The sequence below is a fragment of the Oryctolagus cuniculus genome, chromosome 7 (genome assembly GCF_051225735.1).
Source record: "Oryctolagus cuniculus isolate XC-2025 breed Fujian yellow rabbit chromosome 7, ASM5122573v1, whole genome shotgun sequence".
Classification (NCBI taxonomy): Eukaryota; Metazoa; Chordata; class Mammalia; order Lagomorpha; family Leporidae; genus Oryctolagus; species Oryctolagus cuniculus.
The window spans coordinates 128,234,525-128,257,559 of NC_142873.1; the positions used below are offsets into that span (position 1 = coordinate 128,234,525).

The 23,035-nt window shown below is 46.8% G+C and overlaps 2 protein-coding genes across 10 annotated transcripts in view; one reads left to right on the top strand and one right to left on the bottom strand.

Moving 5' to 3' along the window:
- TESK2 (testis associated actin remodelling kinase 2) overlaps positions 1–19,647 on the top strand; it is a 162,982-nt gene extending 143,335 nt beyond the window's left edge. Inside the window, exons 5-11 of one of the 5 annotated variants that reach the window (XM_051857854.3) lie at positions 2,897–3,043; positions 15,529–15,611; positions 15,834–15,918; positions 16,147–16,230; positions 16,442–16,528; positions 17,231–17,345; positions 17,977–19,647. In XM_051857854.3, coding sequence (XP_051713814.1) covers positions 2,897–3,043; positions 15,529–15,611; positions 15,834–15,918; positions 16,147–16,230; positions 16,442–16,528; positions 17,231–17,345; positions 17,977–18,704 — 1,329 coding nt within the window. In that variant the 3' untranslated portion in view covers positions 18,705–19,647. Of the gene's footprint in view, positions 1–2,875; positions 3,044–15,528; positions 15,612–15,833; positions 15,919–16,146; positions 16,231–16,441; positions 16,529–17,230; positions 17,346–17,976 lie in introns of all 5 variants that reach the window. The other 4 variants (XM_051857852.3, XM_089300764.1, XM_089300762.1 and 1 more) reach the window with 4 other exon arrangements.
- TOE1 (target of EGR1, exonuclease) lies at positions 19,559–23,003 on the bottom strand. 5 transcript variants are annotated; one of them, XR_016211055.1, is made up of 8 exons: positions 22,867–22,997; positions 22,007–22,149; positions 21,880–21,920; positions 21,623–21,719; positions 21,335–21,493; positions 20,842–21,101; positions 20,508–20,753; positions 19,559–20,430 (listed from the first exon to the last, which is right to left on the bottom strand). XR_016211055.1 is itself a non-coding variant. In XM_002715140.6 (8 exons), exons 1-8 carry the CDS (start codon positions 22,916–22,918, stop codon positions 19,810–19,812), a joined length of 1,533 nt encoding a protein of 510 aa, XP_002715186.3. In that variant the 5' UTR covers positions 22,919–22,997; the 3' UTR covers positions 19,559–19,809. The 5 variants fall into 5 exon arrangements, 4 of the variants coding, with proteins under 4 accessions (XP_002715186.3, XP_089156895.1, XP_089156893.1 ...); XM_002715140.6 differs by having other exon boundaries at positions 20,508–20,667; XM_089300769.1 differs by having other exon boundaries at positions 20,508–20,667; positions 21,623–21,747; positions 22,867–22,958.
- Positions 23,004–23,035: the final 32 nt, after the last annotated feature.

Consider the following 23,035-nt stretch of genomic DNA (forward strand, 5'->3'; position numbering starts at 1 on the left):
AGTGCTGGCCTGAATAATTTAATTTTTGAGCTCCTGTTCTGTGTGAGACTTTCTGAATCAAGAATGTGGTCTCTCATTCTCCAATACAATGTAATGGTAAAGAACATGGACTCTATAGCCAGACTGCATTGTCTGCCTGTGTTTACCACTTCATAATTGGGTAACCTTGAGCAAGTTGGTTAAGCTCTAAGTGCTTCTGTAAACTGAGAGTAATGGCCCAGTTAGCTTCATAGGGCTAATTATTATGCAAATTATTAAACAGTGTGTGTGTACACACACACACACACACACACACACATATATATATATGTATAACAGTGTATAAGTTATAAAACATATGTAGAGAGAGCCTGGCACAATGTAAGCACTAAATATATAACATCAATATTAGCTGCTAGGATGCATGTTGGCTGATACTAAGTCCCCACTTGGCATGCCTGCATCCCATCTTAGAAAACCTGGTTCAGAATGCCTCCACTTGCTATCTAGCTTCCTGTTAATGCACACCGTGGGAGGCACCAGATGATGGCTCAATTACTTGGGTTCCTGCCACCCACTAGGGGACACAGATGGAGTTCTGAGCTCTTGGCTTTGACCTGGCTCAGCTATGGCTGTTGTAACATTTCAGGAGTAAACCAGCAAATGAAATTCTATCAAATAAAATGAAAATAAGTTTTCAAAAATTAGCTGCTATTATTTTCTGTATATAAATATGCTTATTCACTGGGGAAAAAAAAGCGAAGCCACTCTTCTTGGGTACAAAGGAATAAAGAGAAGTCAAATTTCTTGAAAGAGTGCATCTTCACATAGTGCCTCCCCCGCCTTATTTTCTGCCCACTCCTTAGTTCACTTCAGTCTAAATCTGGTCTTAATCACTTTACTGAAACTACTTTGGTCATAGTTGCCAGTCACTTCCTAGTTGAAAATTCAGTGATCCCTTTTCAGACTCCTCTTTTTTTTTTTTTTTTTTGACAGAGTTAGTGAGAGAGACAAAGAGAAAGTTTTTTGTTTTTTGTTTTTTGTTTTTTTTTTTTTTTCTTTTTTAAGACTTATTTTGTTATTTGAAAGGCAAGGTTACAGAGAGGCAGAGCCAGAGAGAGAGAAAGGTCTTCCATCCACTGGTTCACTCTTCAGATGGCCGCAATTACCAGAGCTGCTTTGAACTGAAGCCAGGAGCCAGGAGCTTCTTCCGGGTCTCCCATGTGGGTGTAGGGGTCCAAGGACTTGGGCCATCCTCTACTGCTTTCCCAGGCCATAGCAGAGAGCTGGATTCTAAGTGGACTAGCCGGGACTCGAACTGGCGCCCATATGGGATACTGTGCTACAGACTAGGGCTGTAACCTGTTATGCCACAGTGCTGGCCCCCAGACTCCTCTTATCCATAGCATTTGATAGTGTTGTTCATTTTCTTTATGGTAATATTATTATTCTTTAGCTTCTACGATGACTTTTTTTTTTTAAGATTCATCTTTATTTATTTGAAAGACAGAGTTACAGAGAGAGGCAGAGGCAACGAGAGAGGTTTTCCATCGCTGGTTCACTCCCAAAATGGCTGCAATGGCCAGAGCTGATCCAAAGCTAGCAGCCAGGATTTCTGGGTCTCCCACATGGGTGCAGGGCCCAAGGACTTGGGCCATCCTCCACTGCTTTCCCAGGCCACAGCAGAGAGCTGGACAGGAAGAGGAGCAGCTAGGAGTGGAACAGGCAACCATATGGGATGCTGACGCTGCATGCCAGGGCTTTAACCTGCTGCTCCACGGTGCCAGCCCCTATGATGACATTCTTACTTCATTCTTCTAATGCCCATTCCATTAAATTTTATTATTCCTTGGGATTCTGTTAATTCATCTTTTGCATCAACCCCTGGGCAATTTCATACATTCCCTGATGTCTGAGACTGACTGTGTCAGCTCAATTTGTTGCCTCCTAAATGTTAGTCTCACCCAGAATGTCTCTCAAAACTTTAAAATGACTCCTTGTAAGACATCTCTGCCTTGGTTATCCCACAATCACTTTAAATTCAGTGTGTCCCTTTGGAATCTTTTAACATTGCCTCTTTTTCTACAAACCTGTTCCTTTCACTATATTCTGAGTATTTAATGACATCCAGGGACAAGTAGCCCCAGATCATTCTAGAGCTTTTCATTGCGCTCATCTTCCAACTTGGTCAATCATCAAGGTTTTTTGACTCTACCATTGAATGCATTTTGAACCGTGCCTTGTTTCAGTGCCTCTACTTGTGCCTTCACTCAGATGCCATTCTCACGCTAGGATTATTGCAATACTCTCCTAACCTATTTCTGTTTCCTCCACTCTAACCCATTTATCATACCACTGCCAAAAATACTCTTTTCTTTCCAAAGCAAATATGACTATGTTGCTCCCCTATTTAAAATACTTCATTTGATTCCTACAGGCAAAATAAAGTCCATAAATGTTAGCAAAACCTATTAGTCTCACTTCCTGATTCTCCTATACATGCAATGTGATCATATTGAGTAGATTCTCTGAATGCATTTAACCTGTTACTTTGTATATGCTGTTCCCTCTGTGTGGCTGTCATACTATACCACTCCTTGTTTGCTCTTCACAGCTTTCTTTGATGTGTCCAGACTGAGTTAGTAACTTTATCCTCCGTGTGGCACAGTGCTGCCATACCTGTACATTTCAGTCTTTACCACATGATATTGTTTCTGTATCTCTTGATAAATTATGATCTCGTCAAAAAAAAGTATCTTCTGCAGCACCTACCATAGAGCTTGGATGCAGAATAAGCCCTCGGTAACTTAAAAAAAATTCATATACACTCTCTTCTAGGTGTTTACTCTCTAGTGGTTTTACCACCAACCTCAACATTTCTGATAAATGGTAGCAGGGTTTTCCTTCTGTTTTTCAGTATATCAACTCCGGGAACCTGGAACAGTTGCTAGACAGTAACCTGCATTTGCCCTGGACTGTGAGGGTGAAACTAGCCTATGACATAGCAGTGGGTCTCAGCTACCTTCACCTCAAAGGCATTTTTCATCGGGACCTCACATCCAAGGTATGAAGGCTTTATTTTCACAACTCTTTGAGAGAGATAACTCTCTTTACCAAGAAGGCTGCATTAAAAACCAATCAACAAGTTTAGAAATACGGGGATTTCTTGCAGATTTAACATTTAGTCACAGAGAATATAACTCGTTAGTCTTTATAGCTTGTCCCTAGAAAACCTATAGCGTCTCAGAGCAGGTACCTTTCTGTGCTGAGCCAGGCAACATGTGTGTCTTGAGCACCTTCATGTTTAATTTCAGTCTCCTCAATGTTTGTTGCAGTTGCAGATGGCGTGAAGGCAGTTAAGAGATTTGTCAAGACCAAGAGTTCAGTGAGTTTTTAGTTACTTGAGTGCAGGTCTTGAGGGCCATAATGTACTGACCCATTTTCTGTCTGTGTGATTGAGCTTCTGTCACCCTGCCAGTTCCCTTTTGGCATCAGCTGGTCTCTGTAGTATTCTCTTACTGTCCAAATTGCTATGTGACCAGGTTAGAAAACAGTTGCTTTCAGAGGAAGTTGGCCATGCTACAAAGCAGACACCTCAGGCCAATTGGCCTAGGACACTACTGTGACAAGGCTTATATAAATAGTACTGTTTGATCATTGATGAGAGAACCATATGGCCATCTAACATATCTTATATGACTTCTGCCCAAGAGCTGAATTGAAATCTTATAGGGAAATGTACAGAGGTTTTGCATCTGTCCCCAAAAAGCTGTCATTTTATTCCCACCCTCCACACATTTGCATGCATAACTCACACTCCTACACCCTTTTGTCTTAGATGAAGGGGAGGAGAGCCAATTCTAAGAAGTTAGCAAAGCTGGGCTGGCGTGGCATAGCAAGTTAAGCTGCAGTCTATGAAGCCAGTTTCCCATGGCAGAGCACGGGTTTGAGTCCCAGCTGTTCTACTTCTGATCCAGTTCCCTGCTAATGCACATGGAAAGGCATCTGAAGATGGTCCTAGTACTTGAACCTCTGCCATCCATGTGGGAGACTGGATAGAGTGGAATTCCAGACTCCTGGTTTTGGGCTTACCCAGCCCTGACCATTGTGACCATTTGGAGAGTGAACCAACAGATGGAAGATTTCTCTGTCTTTCCTTCTTCTCTGTTAACTTTACCTTTCAAATAAATAAAATTAATCTTTTTTTTTTTAAAGGAGTGAGTAGAGAGAAAGAAGTAGCTATATTCTCAGCATTGATAAGGTCTTAAGTAGTAAGTCCTTGGTTATCTTATATTGGAGTAATTAGAAAACTATAGTACTGCCCCGGGGGACCCTGCTATTAGTTTATAAATTAAAGGAAAGAGCTTTGGGGAGGTGATTGTAGTCGCAAAGCCATTTGTAGTCAGCTACACTGTTCCTGAAGAACAAGACTGGCAAGTAGGAACTGGGAACAAGCTATGGTCTAGTTGTGAAAAGCCCTGAAAGAATGGATCAGTTGGTCAATTGGGCCCTAGAGGGTGGTATCTTATCCTTTCATTAGCTATTTCTCCTCCCTCAGAATATTTTAGAAAATCAAGTCAATGAAAACTGTACTGGTTCCAAGCAAATGGGTGTGGTTTTATCAACTTAGACACTGCCTTAAGTTGAGGCATCCAGTCAAAATCAAATCCTGGGCTTGATAGCACAGAGGCCAAAACACTTGCTCAAGAGCTGAGACTCTGGATTACAGACCCAGTATTTTCCCTTCTGCACAGATTTTGGTGTCCTTAGAACCTCAGTGTTCCTAGTCCAGACAAGAGATTCTGTCCTTGACCACCTAGCAGCGGTCTGTTCCGGCTTCTCAGATGCGAGCTAATAGGAGGGATTTGAAGTAGTAGCAATGTGTCCCAGGTGGGTAAGCCAGGGCAGAGACAAGCAGAGGCCTTTTCCCAAATGACCCTGAGCCTGAGGTGGAGTGAAAGGATCCCCACTTTCCTATCAGGACGCCTCCTGGAGGTAAAAGTATTGTCTTTGTAGGAGCCGCCTGTCATGCTTACTGGAATACTACTCTGAGTGAGTCTGTATGAGACAGCTGTTCAATCTAATTTTGTAATTACTTCTAAGAAACAGCCTGAAATGGATTTGTGCAGTGGCAATGTGAAGAATTTACTTAGAAGGAAGTGGGAGGTAGTGTGGTTTTAAAACTACTCAGATCATAAGCTCCATCAAGAAGCAACAATAACCACATTCAGGCTTCTACCAGTAGTTCCAGTAATAACTAGTATAACTATGTATGAGTTTTGAATCTTCAGAATAGATGAGAGGGCCCGGCGCTGTGGCTCACTTGGTTAATCTTCTGCCTGCGGTGTCGGCATCCCATATGGGCACCGGGTTCTAGTCCCAGTTGCTCCTCTTCCAGTCCAGCTCTCTGCTGTGGCCCAGGAGTGCAGTGGAGGATGGCCTAAGTGCTTGGGCCCTGCACCCACATGGGAGACCAGGAGAAGCACCTGGCTTCTGGCTTCGGATCAGCGCAGCGCCAGCTGTAGCGGCCACTTGGGGGGTGAACCAATGGAAGGAAGACCTTTCTCTCTGTCTCTCTCTCTGTGTCTGTAACTCTACCTGTCAAATAAATAAAAAAAAAAATCAGAATAGATGAGAGAGCACTACTACTATTTAGCATCAGAAAAGCACCACTGGGGCCAGCACTGTGGTGCAGCGGGTAAAGCTGCCACCTGCTGTACTGGCATCCTATATGGGTGCCAGTTTGGGTCCCAGCTACTCTACTTCTGATCCTGTTCCCTGTTAATGAGCCTGAGAGAGCAGCAGAGGATGGCCCAAGTACTTGAGCCCCTGCACCCATGTGGGAGACTTGGAAGAAACTCCTGCTCCTGGCTTTGGATCAGCCCAGCTCTGGCCATTGTTGCCATTTGGGGAGTGACCCAGTGGATGGAAGGTCTATTTCTGTCTCTGTCTCTCTGTCTCTCTCTCTGTAATTCTACCTTTCGAATAAAATAAACCCTAAAAAAAAAAAAAAAAAAAAAAAAAAAAAAAGGCAAAGTATTGCTGATCTTCTGTAGTAACCATGGAAGTATGAGTACACACTGTGATCTGTCTAGTTGTTGGTTGTTGTTCTTGACCCTAGAGAAGCCGCCCTGGTGATTCCACCAGAGTGAAAAGCCTAACTAGCTTTGGTCTTTTTTTTTTTTTTTTTTTAAGATTTATTTATTTATGTGAAAGGCAGAGTTACAAAGAGGCAGATGCAAAGAGAAAGGTCTTCCATCTGCTGGTTCACTCTCCAGATAGCTGCAATGGCTGGAGCTGGGCCAATCTGAAGCCAGAACTGGTGCCTTTATGGGATGCTGGCACTGTAGGCGGTGGCTTTACCCACTACGTCGCAGTACCAGCCCCTAGCTTTGGTCTTAGGCTGTACTACACAACTAGGAACAGCAAATGCCAATTTTATGAGTGAAGAGAGCATGAATTACAAAGTTGAATGCTGGAGGGATATGCAGAATGATTATTAGGGCTTCCTGGAGTTGTTTTTTTTTTTTTAATCATGGGAATCCTCAATAGTTTCTGGGAGCCATTTGTACTGTGCCATTTGAGGGAACATAAAAATAATTGGAGCCCAATTTGTACCCTCCATGGCTCTTAGTCTTACTGAGGAGACAGATATTTGAATAGTTCGTTACGCAAGAGCTAAGACAAAAGTAGGAGATCACAGGTGGGACTGAGGGCAAGGGTTGGGTTTCAACACAGCAAAACAGATAATCTTCTGAGAGACTTGGACTGTAGCAGTCCATAAGGCATTTAATGGGGCAGTTCAGTCTCTGGTCTCCTTATGCTGTGAAAAGCACCTCTTGGGCGCATGTTGTGGCTCAGTGGTTAAGGTGCCCATATCTCATATCACATACCTGAGTTTGAGTCCCTGCTCTGTTGCTGATCTAGCTTCATGCTAATACATTCCCTGGGAGGCAGCAGATGATGGCTCAAATACTTGAGTCCCTGATACCCATGTAGGAGACCCAGATAGAGTACTAGGCTCCCAGTTGTTGTGGGCCTTTGGGGAGTGAACTGGTGATGGAATATGTTTCTCTCTCTGCATCTGCCTGCCTACCTGCCTATCTATCTATCTATCTATCTATCTATCTATCTATCTATCTATCTATCTATCTACCTACCTACCTACCTACCTACCTATCATCTCTGTCATTGCCTTTCAAATAAAATAAACACTTAAAAAAAGTGCCTCTTACCTGTCTTGAGGTGAAGAATCACCTGACTGATCCTATCTGGGTTCATGGAGAGAGTTTGTTGGGCTTAAGAGAAAACAGGTGATGATGGCACATTGAAAGTCTTTTTTGTTGTTGAAGAAACAGCTTTAGCTTAGAATAACATCACCAAATAGACTTGCATTTCTCCACTCAGGTGGTTTTATTCAGTGTCAATACTGACTGTGTGATTGTTCCAGGACACCTGAGGAACTTCTCTCAGGCACAGTTCTGACGGATTTGTTTAGGTTTCCAGGAAATATACCCATGGCTACCCTTTTGAGTCTCTTCTCAGCTCAGTCACCCATGTTTGATGAATGTGTGTATTTGACACATGCTTTTGAAAGAAGCCCAGAAGCCCAGTTGCTTAGTCATCTAATAAAACTTTAGTTTAACAAACTTTATTCAGTCTCTTTCTGTGTCCTTGTGTGAGTTTAGAGACACGGAGATAAATGGGATCGTCCCCTGCCCTTGAAGAGGCAGACATGCCTGTCACTGTGCTACAATGTGATGTATAATGGGGGTGAGGACACAGAGGAGCTGAGGCATGGCAGCAGTGGTGCCTGGGGGGCTTTGTGAACCTTAAAGGGTCACCTCTCGCCTCAGGGAAGTCTGACTGGGCCTCTCTTATGTCTACTGCTTACTCTAGGGAAGGCTATCTCATTAAAAATCACATTCATCTTCTCTGTAATAGATCTTGCATTCTACACAGCCTAAAAATTTGGCTCCTTCAGAATGCCTCAGTAGTCTAAGCTTCATATTTTGTACTCTGTAGCCACAAAATCTATTCTGGAGCTACATCCAAGTGGGATGAGAAATGCCAATGTTATACTAGATGCCCTGGGATTAGCCAACATTGGATATAGGGGAGAGGGTCCCAAATGAAGGGTCTTATATTGCCTGTGCAAACAATGTTGCCTTCTCCACAGGCCCTGGCCCCTGCTGCTTCTGTGAGACTATGTTGCTCGTGCCATGGTCTTGCAGTCCCCAATGGGAAGTTTGTCAACCTGTTCCTCTACAGAAGTCAAAATCATGAAGTAGATTCCATAAGAGTCAGGAGACTGAGGCTTTACCACTTACAGTACACTTTCCTCATCTTAAACCTAAGTTTCAGATCTGCCCACCTGACGTTGTTTGGAAGAACTGGTGCGATTATGTTTGGGCGGAATGTCATAATTTCTAAGGAACCAGATGGACGAAATAGGCAATCTTTCACTTACCTGAACGAACCCCGGCTCAGAGTTAGGAAGTATTTTCAAGGTCATCCCCCTCTTAAGACATGCCTGCTTTCCTAAGACTTAAACTGGAGAAGTGACAGCAGATGCTGAGATAAGAGAAAGGAGAATGTACAGGATGCTTTGGGAAAAGATATTTAATGCAACTCTGAAGGTTGCAGAGAAAGCTTTTTGGAGAGATGATGCCTGAGCTGAATTTTGAAAACTGAATTTTACTTAATAAGCGTATGGTGGCCGGCGCTGCGGCTCAATAGGCTAATCCTCCGCCTTGCGGCGCTGGCACACCAAGTTCTAGTCCTGGTCTGGGCACCGGAGTCTGTCCCAGTTGCCCCTCTTCCAGGCCAGCTCTCTGCTGTGGCCTGGGAGTGCAGTGGAGGATGGCACTTGGGCCCTGCACCCCACGGGAGACCAGGAGAAGTACCTGGCTCCTGCCATAGGATCAGCGCGGTGCGCCGGCCGCAGCGTGCCGGCCACGGCGGCCATTGGAGGGTGAACCAACGGCAAAGGAAGACCTTTCTCTCTGTCTCTCTCTCTCACTGTCCACTCTGCCTGTCAAAAAAAAAAATTAAAAAAATTAAAAAAAAATAAGCATATGGTGGGAAGGGGATAATATTCCACATTGGACCAAAGGAATGGTGTAAATGAAGCCAGAGGCATAAAAAGTGTGGTGTGCAGACTACAGTTGGAGTGGTAGGGGATAAGTTTGACAGGAGTCTGATAGTATCATATCATATCTAACTTGGATTTTATATAGAAGAAATGAAGGACTACTGTCAGCTTTTAACAAAATGACAGCTATTTAAATTTTTAAAATATTTATTCATTTATTTGAAAGGCAGAGTTACAGAGAGAGGTGGGGGTAGAGAGAGGGAGAGGGAGAGAAATCTTTCATCTGCTGATTCACTTCTCTTTGGCCTGGGCTAGGCCAAAGCAGAAGCCTGGAACTCCATCTGGATTTCCCATGTGGTTGGCAGAGGCCCAAGTACTTGGGCCATCTTCCACTGCCTTCCAGGCAAATTAGCAGGGGACTGGATCAGAAGTGGGGAAGTTGGGACTTGAACCGGTGCCCTTCAGGAGGAGTCTTAACCTGCTGTGCCATACACTGGCCCCTAACATTTTTTTTTATCTATTGGTTTTTATTTTATTAGAAAGGCAGAAAGAAAGAAACATTCCATCTACTGGTTCACTCCTCAAAATGCTGCAGTACCTGGGGCAGGGCCGGTGGCAGCCAGGAGCCTGGAATTCCATCCAGGTCTCCCTCATGGGTGGCAGGGACCCAATACTTGAGCAATAATCTGCAGCCTTGCAGGATGTGCATTACCAGGAAGCTGGATTGGAAGCATGGGAACCGGGACTCAAACCAAGCTCATGATATGGGATGTGGGCAACACTTAAGTGCTGTGCCAAACACCCACCCAAACAGCTTTTTAAAGTATAACTTGTGGGTCTGGTGCTGTGGTATAGTGGGTAAAGCCACACTGGCATCCCATATGGGAACTGGTTAAAGTCCTGGTTGCTCCACTTGTAATCCAGTTCCCTGCTAATGCACCTGGGAAAGCAGCAGAAGATGGGCCAAGTCCTTGGACCCCTGCAACCACGTGGGAGACCTGGAAGAAGCTCCTAGTTCCTGGTTTTGGATTGGCCTAGCTCCAGCCGTTGTAGCCATTTGGGGATTGGACCAGTGGATAGAAGATTTCTCTCTCTGAACTCTCTATTTCTGTCTCTCTCTCTTTCTCTCTCTGTGTCTCTCTTTCTCCTCTACACTTGTAAGTCTTTTAAGTAAATAAATAACTTTAAAAATAATAGTAATGGCCGGCACCGTGGCTCACTAGGCTAATCCTCCACCTTGCGGCGCCAGCACACTGGGTTCTAGTCCCAGTCGGGGCACCGGATTCTGTCTTGGTTGCCCCTCTTCCAGGCCAGCTCTCTGCTGTGGCCAGGGAGTGCAGTGGAGGATGGCCCAAGTACTTGGGCCCTGCACCCCATGGGAGACCAGGATAAGTACCTGGCTCCTGCCATCGGATCTGCGCCGTGCACCGGCCACAGCGCGCCGGCCGCGGCAGCCATTGGAGGGTGAACCAACGGCAAAGGAAGACCTTTCTCTCTGTCTCTCTCACTGTCCACTCTGCCTGTCAAAAAAAAAAAATAATAATAATTAAAAAAAATTTACACTTCCCTAATAAAATACAATTATAAAATAATAATAGTAAAGTATAATTAAGTATAATATGTATACTAACAAATTCACCCTTTTTATAAAATGGACTCACATTTATTTATTATTTTTTGTCTGCTTGAAAGGCAGAGTAATGTGGGGTGGGAGGGTGAGATCTTAAATCCACTGGTTCAATTCCCAAATGCCCACAACAACTAGGGCTAGACCAGGCTGAAACCAGTAGCTCGGAACTCTAGCTGGATCTCCCATATAGATGGCAGGTGTCTAAGCACTTGAGCCATCATCTCCTGCCTTCCAAGATGCCTTAGCAGAAAGCTGCACTGGAAACAGAATAGCTGGAACTTGAACTGGCACTCCTATGGGGGGTGCAGTCCTCCCAAGTGGCAGCTTAACCTGCTGTGCTCCAATATCTGTCCCTACCCTTTTTTGCTTATTTAATTCTCAAGATATCCAGGAGGTAGCTTTTTAATTTTATTTTCAAAGATTTGTTTACTTATTTAAAAGGCAGAGTGATATAGGAAAAGATATCTCTCATCTACTGGTTCATTCCCAAAATGGCTGCAACAGGCAGGGTTGGTTCAAGCCAAAGCCAGGAGCCTGGAAATCCATCCAGGTCTCCCGTATGGATGGACAAGACCCAAGTACTCGAGCCATCCTCCTTTGCCTTCCCAGACACACCAGCAGGGAACTGGATTGGAAGCAGGGCAGCTGGGACTCATCGAACCTGTGCTCCCATATGGGATTCTGGCATTGCAGGTGGCACCTTAGCTCACTGCAACACCATGCCAAGCCACACCCCTACCTTTTTAAGTATACATTTCAACAGTTTTAGTGTATTCAACCATTGCTACTACCTGATTTCAGAATGTTTTCATCACTCTAAAAAGAAACCCTATGTCCTATTTCCTTCTTCTTTCGGCCCTTGGCAATCACTAATATATATTCTTTTCTTTTTTTTAAAGATTTTATTTTATTTTATTTGAGAGTTACAGGCAATGACAGGGAGAGACAGAAAAATCTTCCTTCCGTTGGTTCACTCTCCAAATGGCCGCAACAGCTGGAGCTGAGCTGATCCAAAGCCAGGAGCCAGGAGCTTCTTCCGGGTCTCCCACTTGGGTGCAGGAGCCCAAGGACTTGGGTCACCTTCTGCTGCTTTCCCAGGCCATAGCAGAGAGCTGGACTGGAAGTGGAGCAGCCGGGACTAGAACCAGCACCCATATGGGATGCTGGCACAGTAGGCAGAGGATTAACCTACTGCACCATGGTGCTGGCCCCACTAATACATTTTCAATTTTCTATGGATTTGTACATTTCATATAAGTCAAATTATATAATTTGTGATTTTTGGCTTTTAAATAGAGGAGAAAACAAATTTGCATTTTAGGCAGATGATGCTGGCAGAAATGAGGAAGATGGATCATGGACACCGAGTCTGGAGACACAGAGACCACTTAGAAGAGTATTGCAAGACTAAGGGGAGAAATGATCAGCTCTTGAATTAGGGCAATAGTAGTGAGGATGAAGAGAGGGGGACTGATCTGAAAAGTATTTGGAGGCTAAAATTGGTAAATAAGAGAAAAGGTCTAGGATGAATCTCAGGTTTCTAGCTAAGCAAACTGGATAGAAAGTAGCAATACCAGCTGGCATAAAAATATAGAGTCTTAGATTTTGAGGGAAAATTTGGTTTTAATTTGCATTTATGGAATTCAGTATGAGTGATCCAAGAGTTCAAATCTGAACTTTGAAGAAAACAATCAATACTGACAATTTACATTTGAGAATCACCAGCACAGAGATGGTAATTAGAAAAGAAATGTGTATTAGTTTCCACAGTAGAGCCCAGGAAGAGATTTAAAGCCAAGAGAGAAAGAACCCTGAGGGCATGATCCATAGGAGGTGGGAAGAAGAGGCTGCACTGGAGTCTGCAGAGTAGCCAAATACAAAGAAGGAAATCCCAAACTTTAATGGCTTAGAGAGGGATGGGGGGGGGGCAGGGGTGTTTGGCATAACAGTTAAGATACTCATGTCCCATAGTGGAATATCTGGGTTTGAGCTCAGGCTCTGGCTCCAAATTCCGGCTTCCTGCTAGTGCGTACCCCAGGAGGCAGTGATAATGGCTCACATAGTTGAGTCCCTACCCTTCACATAGGAGACCCAGATTGAATTTCTGACTCCCAGCTTCAGCCTGACTCAGCCTAGGCATTTGGGAAGTGAATCAGTAGATAGTTCTGTCTATCTCCCTCTTTTTGTCTTTCTGCCTCTCAAATAGTTTAAATAAATAAATAAAGTAGGAATAACTTTCACTTAGCCTCTGCTGGCTAGTTGGTTAGCTCCATGACCATGACTGCCTTATTTTCTGTATACCCCATACTAACATGATTCCCGAATCTTAGGTAAAAACACCAAAGGAAGTAGTTAGCCATGTCAGGAACAGAAAGATAAAGTAACCTAACTACTAGTTTTGTCTGTTGAGTTTAGTGCCTTGAAGTTCATTGAGATATTCGAGAATATCTTCCAGCAGAAACCATTGAGGACTGAGTGAGAGACAAGGAAATAAAACCAGAAAATTTGCCAGTCAAATCTCATCAGCCTAGATCCCTTAAGGGTAGGCTCGGGAGTTTGTTGACAAATCCCATGGGAGCTAATCCTATGGTCTCCTCACCTTTTTCCTTGTCATCTCGGATGCCTAAGGATTTGTTTGTTTGTTTGCTTGTTTTCAGTATTTCATTTTCCTTTTTGGTTCCAATGCCTAGCTATTGACCATAGAGAAAACTTAAGAGACAGGATGGTCCCATTCTAGGCACACTAGGCTAGGTAGTCTTGCCCACAATGCATGAGAGAGAGAGATGCAGAGAGACAGAAGTCTCCCATCTCTGGTTTATTCCCTAAATAGCTGCAATGGCCAGGCCTGGAATTCTATCTGGGTCTCTCACATGGGTAGCTATAGCAACAGGGAGCTGGATCTAGAAGTGAAGCAGCCAGGACTCAAACTGGCACTCATATAGGATGCTGGCACTGCAGGCAGTGGCTTAACCTGCAGTGCCACAACACTGGCCCCTGCCTTAGTCATTTCTTAGTTGCTCCTAGACACACTACTGTGAAGTCACTTTCTCCTGGCTGGGTGGTTTGTAGTGAGTAAACAGTAGGCTTCCGCAAATGTGAAGATGGGGCAGAAACTAACAACTTTGACAAGGGTAGTGCCTTGTGGTCATGATAGGTTCTTTACCTGCTGCTTGCAGGTGATTTTAACAGAGTTGTTTCTGAGTTCTGTCACACAGACAATAAATAGGACTTAGATTGGGCCTTGGAAACAGCTGCCTGAGTTGTTGGTACAAAAGGAGGGGAGGGCTAAGAAAGAGGTAACCAAAGATGAGCGACCACTGCCTCACAGGCTTGTGCCCTGTAGCTGGAGCTTTGGCTTTCTAGTAGCCAGGCTGGCCTAGGGCCCATCCTCTCACAGTCAAAGTCATGGAAGAAGTGAGATGGTGAGCCAGCAGGACTGATGAGACGGCCAAAGCCAGGACAAGTACAAGGACAGTACTGCTAGAAAGCCAGAGGCTGTCTACCTGGGATCTGGGGTAGACAATGTGATGAAATCATAGGTTCCTTTCTGCTGGGGGAAGACTAGTGTGTGGTCTCACCAAGGCAAGAGTAAGATATTAATTTGCACCTGATGTGAAGTAACCATGAGGCTACTTGGCTAGGTGTTGGTAACTAGATACCAAGGCTGGCAAGGCGGAGGAAGGGCTGGTTTGGATCAGATAGGGCTTTGCTTGCCCCAGAAATGTTTCTGAGTCAAGGATCCCTGCTTCCTGCTGCCTGAAGGAAGGGGATGGGATGAGGTGCTTCCTGAGCCAGGGTAGTGTAAGGCTATTTGAATGCTGCTCTATGGGAAGAGCTGGTTGCTGTTTTGTGTTTATTTACCAGTCATTTGGGTTCATCCTTTCTCTGGAGACAGCATTTGTTTAGTGAGCTTACCCTCAGCTTCTCTTACGAATTGAATACTATGAGGAAGGAAGGGCCAAACCAGAACATGCTCCTGAGAAGCTCAGAGCCTTTCTGCTGGATTTGTAAGAGGAAGTGGCACAGAGGAGGAGCTGAAAGAGCTAAGATGAGAGAGATGAAGATGAGGACTGGAGAGGGCAGGTCTGAAAAGGTAGCTTGCCTTAAGATACAACATTTTCTTAGGTGGAAAGGAGAAATGGGAGAATATCCCAATTTTAAGGGAACAGTATAAGCAAAGGCTTGATGGCCTGTCCAGACTTGATAAGTCAAACTATTCTGTAAGAAGTTTGGATGAAAATGTGTGCCCAGGGGCACCAGGGACAGAGAGATGTGGGGTTAAGCCACTTGGATGGAACCACATGGAGTCATAGACTCTAATACTAGAGAGGAAGTTGATTGTGATCCTGTGGACAGTGCAAGTGTTCAGCTTGGGTACTTGTCCTATACTTCTATTACTGGCCAAGCTCAGGCCTGAAGTTTGGATATCTGCATGCTGGGGAAGAAGGGAGGGAGGGAGGCCAGGTGCCTGATAGTCTTTTTCTCCTAGATTATAAATGCCAGGAACGGTTTTCATTTGCCTTTTTTTACCCTGTTGAGAGATCACTAGCACTTAAAACCATGCCTACCACTTAGAAAGCAAAGATAAACACTCATTTATATTTGGAGCCTGAAGGTAACCCTAGGGCAGCCACCTAAGATACGGGACTAATTCATCTCACATGACTGACAGCTCCAGGTCTGACCATTAGGGTCAGCCTAAGAATGGGGTTCTCCAAGAAGCAGAGGACAAGGTACTGTGTGGTAGAAAGGGGTAGGTGATAACTATGGGTGGCTGATCCCCACTTCTAAGCTACATTTTTTTTTTCTTTTGGGGAAACCCTAGAACTGCTTGATAAAAAGAGATGAGAATGGTTACTCTGCAGTGGTGGCTGACTTTGGCCTGGCTGAGAAGATCCCTGATGTCAGGTGGGTAGCCCTAATGGGTGGTTGGGTCACTGAAGAGGGGGCTAAAACTAAGGGGAAACTTCTTCTCCAGAGGCCAGGATGTGGTCACAGCTCAACCTGAACTCCCTAATTCAGTCAGTCCTAGTTTGGACCCATCCTTAGAAGAGAGGAATTCCTAATGGTCAGATATGCCATTGTACCAGGTAGTGGCAAGCTCATTTTCCTTATCATCTCACTCCACAGCATGGGGAGTGAGAAGCTGGCTGTGGTGGGATCTCCTTTCTGGATGGCACCGGAGGTTCTGAGAGATGAGCCCTATAACGAAAAGGTAAGTTGGAGGCTCGCAAGGCCCAGTTCTCCTTAGAATCCACTGTTGGCACTTTTATGTTCAGGGTGAGAATCTACACTGTTCCTGCCAAGAGCAGGACTACCTGGCAGCTGCCTAGTGAATGGACTGGATGAAATAATAATAGGGCCTTGGGCCTTGGCTGTTAGAATGGGGCAGATACCTCCTCCCCCCACTGAGAGGGAAACCGAGGTCTGACTACCCTACCAGGCGGACGTGTTCTCTTATGGTATCATCCTCTGCGAGATCATCGCCCGCATCCAGGCTGATCCGGACTATCTTCCCCGCACAGAGGTGAGCGGTAGGTGTAGGAATCATGACACTGGGATGGGGCTGGTTTGAGGTTATGGAACGGTTTCGTCCTTGGGGTGGAGTTTCTGGAACTGTCTGTGGCTACTTTTCAGGGGCAGCTCCCAGCCTCTTCTGAGCAGGCCAGGATGGGTGGGGGGATTAATGATCTGTCTGCCTACATCCCCTGTACCCTCCCCACCATACCCATCCACAGAATTTCGGGCTGGACTATGACGCTTTCCAGCACATGGTGGGAGACTGTCCCCCAGACTTTCTGCAGCTCACCTTCAACTGCTGTAATGTGAGTGTCTTTCTCCCCCTGGTTTTTGTCGGGAGATGGCGGGGCCCTTTTCACCTGGTTAGGACTGCAGGGAGAGGCTGCTGACTAGTCTTATGAGGGGCTTCATTTTCACTGGATGCATGACAACGCCTCCTTCAGGCCTAGCCAGGCTCTCCAGAGCTCTGGACCAAGGAAAGAAAAAACTGCTTTGTATTAGTCAGTTATCATCCGCCGGGTAGACCCATCACCCCTTGCCTTGGCTGTTGTTGGAGCTCTGGTCAGGTTTTATTATTGGACTATGGATCCAGCTGGACCTGAGATATATGGAACAGGCTCTTGTCAGTTTCATTTTACAAAGCTCTGGGACTAGACTTACCCATTATGACCAAAAGATAGTTGGGCTTTGTAAAGGTGCCTCCCAGAAACACATTAGCAACAGAACTCAAGGAAGAATAGAATAAATCAATATGAGCATACGCTTTTGGAAGGATCTGGCCAAAGTACAGGATAAGACACACACATCAAGGGGCCTGAAATAGAGGAGGGTAATAAACAATAGTATCTTCCCTAATCTTAGTCTTGGGAATCACCATTACGATCTGGGACCTTCAGAAAAGGTCTTAACTGCATTATCTGAATCCTAAAGGGTGCGAGAAGTATATTCAAATGCTATCCTTGGGTGGGAGAGGTGGGCAGGCTAATGGCTAGTGTGGATGCCTACAGATGGACCCCAAACTGCGGCCATCCTTTGTGGAGATTGGGAAGACCCTCGAGGAAATTCTGAGGCACCTACAGGAGGAAGAACCAGAGGACAGAAAGCTGCAGCCCACAGCCAAGGGTAAGAGTTGAGACTAGACAGCCCAATCTGACCCAAGAGAGGAAAAGCTGTGGGGCCTGCCTTTCTAGGGCTGTGACTGAGAGGTCTCAGGTCCAGAACCAAGGGGAAGGGGCGGATGATGGAAAAAGTAACTGACCCTCTTAACTTGTGACTTGGCATATTGCTTCCCTTTTCTGTTTCCTCATTAATTAACTGGGACATCTACTTATTTTACTTTCCTGAGTGAAAACACTTTGTGATAAAATGCTGCTTCTAGGCCGGCGCCGCGGCTCACTAGGCTAATCCTCCGCCTTGCGGCGCTGACCCACCAGGTTCTAGTCCCGGTCAGGGCACCAGATTCTGTCCCAGTTGCCCCTCTTCCAGGCCAGCTCTCTGCTGTGGCCTGGGAGTGCAGTGGAGGATGGCACTTGGGCCCTGCACCCCATGGGAGACCAGGAGAAGCACCTGGCTCCTGGCTTCAGATCAGCGCAGTGCGCCGGCCGCAGCGGCCATTGGAGGGTGAACCAATGGCAAAGGAAGACCTTTCTCTCTGTCTCTCTCTCACTGTCCACTCTGCCTGTCAAAAAAAAAAAAAAAAAAAAAAAATACTGCTTCTATTTGAGAGTAACTGACTTGATTCACTGTTCTTTAGGACTCCTAGAGAAAGTACCTGGGGTAAAGCGACTAAGCTCACTGGATGACAAGATCCCTCACAAGTCACCACGCCCAAGCCCAAGACGTACTGTCTGTCTATCTCGAAGCCGTTCAGACATCTTCTCTCATAAACCCCCACATACAGTGAGCGTCTTGGACCCTTATTACCAGCCACAACGAGATGGTGCTTCCCGCATCCCCAAAGTCAACCCCTTCAGTGCACGCCAGGACCTCAAGGGTGGCAAGATCAAGTTATTTGACCTGCCAAGCAAGTCTGTCATCTCCCTGGTATTTGACCTGGATGCACCAGGGCCTGGAACCATGCCCCTGGCTGACTGGCAGGAACCTTTGGCTCTACCAGCTCGTCGGTCATGTTCTTTGCCTGGTTCGCCTGAGTTCTTGCATCGCGAGGCCTGTCCATTTGTGGGCCGAGAAGAATCGCTATCTGATGGGCCCCCACCACGCCTCAGTAGTCTGAAGTACAGAGTAAGAGAGATCCCACCATTCCAGGCATCTGCTCTACCAGCTGCTCTGGCCCATGAAGCCATGGACTGCTCCGATCCCCAGGAAGAAAATGGTTTTGGGCCCAGGCCCCAAGGGACCAGACCATGCCATGGAGGTGCCTCTGAAGAGATGGAGGTAGAACAACGGCCAAGAGGCTTGGCTCCAGGCCCCCTCTCTGTCTCAAGCATGGGCCTGAAAAGCCAGGGAGAGCAGGATGCATGAGGGGGCTTAGTCCCTGTCTCACCTTGGGGATGAACCTTCAGCTAAAGCTGTAGGGCCTCCTTGGTGCCCAGCCTCTACCCTTCCCCACAGCCCATAGAGCACCAGGCTAGGCTAAGCCACACTCAGCTACTGAACTCCCAAAACCCAAAGGCTGTGTAGGAAGGGAGACAGCAGTGAGAGGTGTTCCTAGTTAGGGCCAACAGCTGATACCAAGCCTCTGAAATCCAGCAAGGAGCTCTGGTTCCCACCTGACCTTCCAGTGCACTTCCCCACATAGGACCAGGACTCCTAATTCTAGGCTGAGCTGGCAGGCAGTTATTACCCCAGTTCATCCATCCCAGGTCTTGCTCCTCCTTGGGGCACATAAGCTACTGGATGGAACCTGGAACTAACCAGATGGCCATAAAGGCCATGACTGTTTCTCAGACCTGAACACTGGGGTGCTTCTTGCCAGTACGTCTAAGACACTTGAATAATTGCTGTTTGCACTTACTGCATGATCAGACCACATCACTACATTTCTATGCAAGGGGAGGGCAAGACAGCGTGGTGGTCATGGCTCTTAGCTAACCTATTCAAAGATCTTTTTCCAATTGATTAGTCTATTTCTGTATTTATAACGGAGTCTTAATGTTCTGCCTCATAAGACTTTCAACCTTTTGGTTGGGAGTGGGGCTGGCTATGTAGGCCCCAGGGCCTGCTCTATGTATTTGTCAATATGTGATACAGCCAGTTGGTTAAATGGTTTATACATAGACTGATTTTCTTCCCTTCCTGCTATGGCTGGAGCTTTGGGAACAGTCTGTCTTCAGAGCTGCAATAAGAAATAACCAAAGAATGAAGTTGGTCAAATATTTTCATAACTTGTTTCTGTTGATTTTTTTGTAAAACTTTCCCAAGACATTTTCAGATTTAAAAATAAATAAAGTTGGTGTTACAGGTGCTGGTCAGCCTTCTTACTTGTACTCTTGTGCTTCAGCCTCTGGGGCAAAGGAGAAAGTCCAGAAGCAATGCAGCGTATGGCATTCACAGGCCAGAGGCACTCAAACGCTTCTGTTTTACCCTCAGCTTCTCTTTCTAGGCTCTGAGTTAGGCAGAAGTCAGGTCAGCTGCTGCCCCAAGCCAGCTTCATCTTCAGGTTGTGGGCTTTGGAGGAACGGGAGAACTGGCTCTTGGCCACTGTGAGAGGTACAGCTTTGCCACTCAGATATACTTTGTTGTGACATTCAGGTAGCCAAGGTCCAGAGCTGCAGGGCTGGGGTCCCTGGCTCACACCCACATAGGCCATCACATAACCTGTCATAAAGGCATCGAAACCAGCCCGATGCAATCCATCTCCAGGCACTGGATTAGGACCAGCTTGATTCTCTGACACTTCCGAGGTAGGCACATCAGCTGTTTCAGGCCTTGATGCCTTTAGGTCCATCTCCAAGTCAGTTTTGTGGCCTTGCTCAGAGCCAGGCTGGCACCCAGTTTCATCCTCAGCCACTTTCTGCTCACTTTCCTCAGTCTTGAGGCTGTCCCCACAGACCTGCTTCGTGGGAGGATCATCTTCGGCTTCCCCTGAGGTCTGTGTTCCAGACAGGCTCAATAAAGCCCTCTTCCGCTTTTCCCTTCGTCGTCGCCGTCGCTGCTTGTCCTCCATCACCGCCTCATCAGTGTCAATGATATGGTCAATATCATGGGACCGAGGACACTGTGGTCCCAGGGGGCACCAGCCATAGGCCTAGAGATAAAAAAGGGGGAGGCTTAGGAAGGGAATCCATGCATCGGAACCTCCCTAGCCCAGCCAAGTGCTCTCACCGAGAAGTTGTCACAGATGCTGGTAGGATGGGGTTGGTGGGTTGCAGGGGGCATGCAGCAACGGTAGTCAATATGGGCCCTCATGCTAGAAGGATAGTTGCAGAACTCCAGGGTAAGGTGTGGGCCACCAGCTGTCCGCTGCTTCCCATTTTCCCGCTCACTGCAACAGCACAACCATTAACATAAGCGCCACTAGAGCAGTATTTGTTCTGTTCACTGCTGAATCCTCAGCACCTAAGACAACGCCTGACACATGGTAGGCACTCGATAAATATCGTGAGTGGATGAAATAGGCTTGGACCAAGTCCCACCCTTCCCTCAACCATTCTCTCACCATTTCCGGAAGGCATATTCTAAGTAGGAGGCCATGAAGCGGGTATGAAACTCAGCAGCATATTTGGTGTCATAAATGCCTGCTGGGAACATCTCACACAGGTCAGCCGTGAAGGTTCCCAGGCTCTCGGGCAGGTGTGCGTAGAAATTCTGGTATAGGAATACCAAGTCTATAAGGCCATTGTGTAGTACCAGAGGCCGGCGGGCCCGAATTAGCTCCAGGAACAGTGTCCGTACTGACTGGCTCTGGCTCTCATCACCCTAGGTGGGAGAAAAGAGGTCATAGGGAAGGAAACATTCCCCTACCTGGAAAACTCTCCCTCTCTCTAAGCCAGGGCTACCAACCTTTGTTATCAGTCACCTTTCCCCAGCCCTGAAACTAGTGATTCCCCATATTCCCTAAGAAGCAGATTCTCCCCAGGCATCTAGCTAGCGTCTGAGGAAGAGAAGTCCCAGAAGACATAGACTCAAGGCTAGAGAAGCTGCAGGCCTACCTTGTCATTTCCTTTATGGTAGGGGATGCCTTGGGCATACTGCCGGTTGAAGTTAAAGCCATGCTGTACCAGGAACTGCACAGACTTTGGTTCTATGACATATTCTTCCATGCACAGCAGGGTGAGATTGAACACTTGGGCCAAATAGGTGTGTTTTCCCTAGAAGAAAAAGAGGGTCTACTATATCAAAATTTGGGAGGAAAAAACATTACACTCAATGTTCCTCAGGATCTCACTCCCTCCTCCCCTTAGCCATAGACCTGAGAGGGGGGTGCCATTAGCCCATACCTTTTCTGGCTGCTGCTTAAAGCAGGCGAGGCCCAGGGAGAGGATAGAACGGGTTCTGGCAGCATGACACACGGCCTTGTAACGTTCCTCGATGCACCTTAGGTTGGGTTTGGGGGTGGCTATGGCTAGGAGGTAGCTTCATGAAAGACCCAAACTATCCAGGACTGTGACAGTACCCCCTTCCCCCACCAACTCCAGGGTTGAGGTCTGCCCTTCTTGCCAGGGTTGGGACTAAAAAGAACAGGGATTATACTTACTGGTTCAGCAAACTCTTTCTGTCCCCAAGTCCACTCAGTTCCTATGCGTGCATAAAGGGAGGGTTGTGACAGGTCCCTAACACCAACCCATTCAGAACCACCCACCCCCCTATTTCCCAATTCTCACTGTGTCCACAGCCACAAAGCTAGATGTCTTAATGGCCAGCAGGAGGGATGGCCACATCTCCTTGAAGTTGTCACTTTGCACATCCAACACAGGAACCTGGACTACCAGCTCCTCTCCTGATTTTGTGCTGTTGCTAACACAACCTAGGGGGGAGAGTGGTGAATATTTATGCTCTGGCAAAGGCCTATGGGAACAGATACCAAGCAAGGCCATGGGGTGGGGAAGGAGGGGCAGTTTCCAATGGTGGCTTTTCTCCAGGGTCTTTGTATCCCTCTTGTTCCATACACAGGCCTTCCAGTGGTCAGTGCCCTGAATTTGAACAGAGGAAGCCTGAGTCTGCCAGGGGATTAATGTGACACTTTGGGGACATTTCTTCCCCTCAGTGTCACAATCATCAAGGGGGAGGTTGGGCTACACGACCTTTGCGGTTCCTTTTCCCATACTCTGCGGGAAGTTTGTGCAGAGCTCTCTAATATCCCACAAGGCTGCACACTATTGTTCCCACAATGCCCCCAAAGCCACAGGCAACAGCTCCCAATATTCCCCATGGCCTGATAACACCCCACTTCCTCCGGACCACAACGCCCAGCGTGCCCCACTCTCCGAATCACAACTATCAACAGCTCTGAGCTCCAGACTACATCTCCCGGCACGCCCCACCACCGCTGACTACCTCCCAACACGCCAGGATAGTGCCGCCGAGCCGCGATGCACACTGGGACTTGTAGTCTTCCCGTGGCTGGCTCGGGCAAGAGCTAGTGCTCTTGAAGCCTGAAGTCTGTCTCCAGGACTAAGAGCACGAGGCCTTCCCCGTCCCGGCGCTCATAGGCGTTTAAAGCGGTCCCCGGGAAGCCGCTCACCGCCAGAGGCCGCTGGAGCCGAAGCTGCGCCATCGTGATTGCTGGCGGCCATGACGCCGCGCTTCCCTCGCTGGAGTTGTAGCAGGGTTCGCGGGACTTCCGCTTCGTCTCCTGGCGCGACTCGGGCTGTCGGCTATGGGGCGGGGTCTCGCCCTCCGGGTTCTCAATG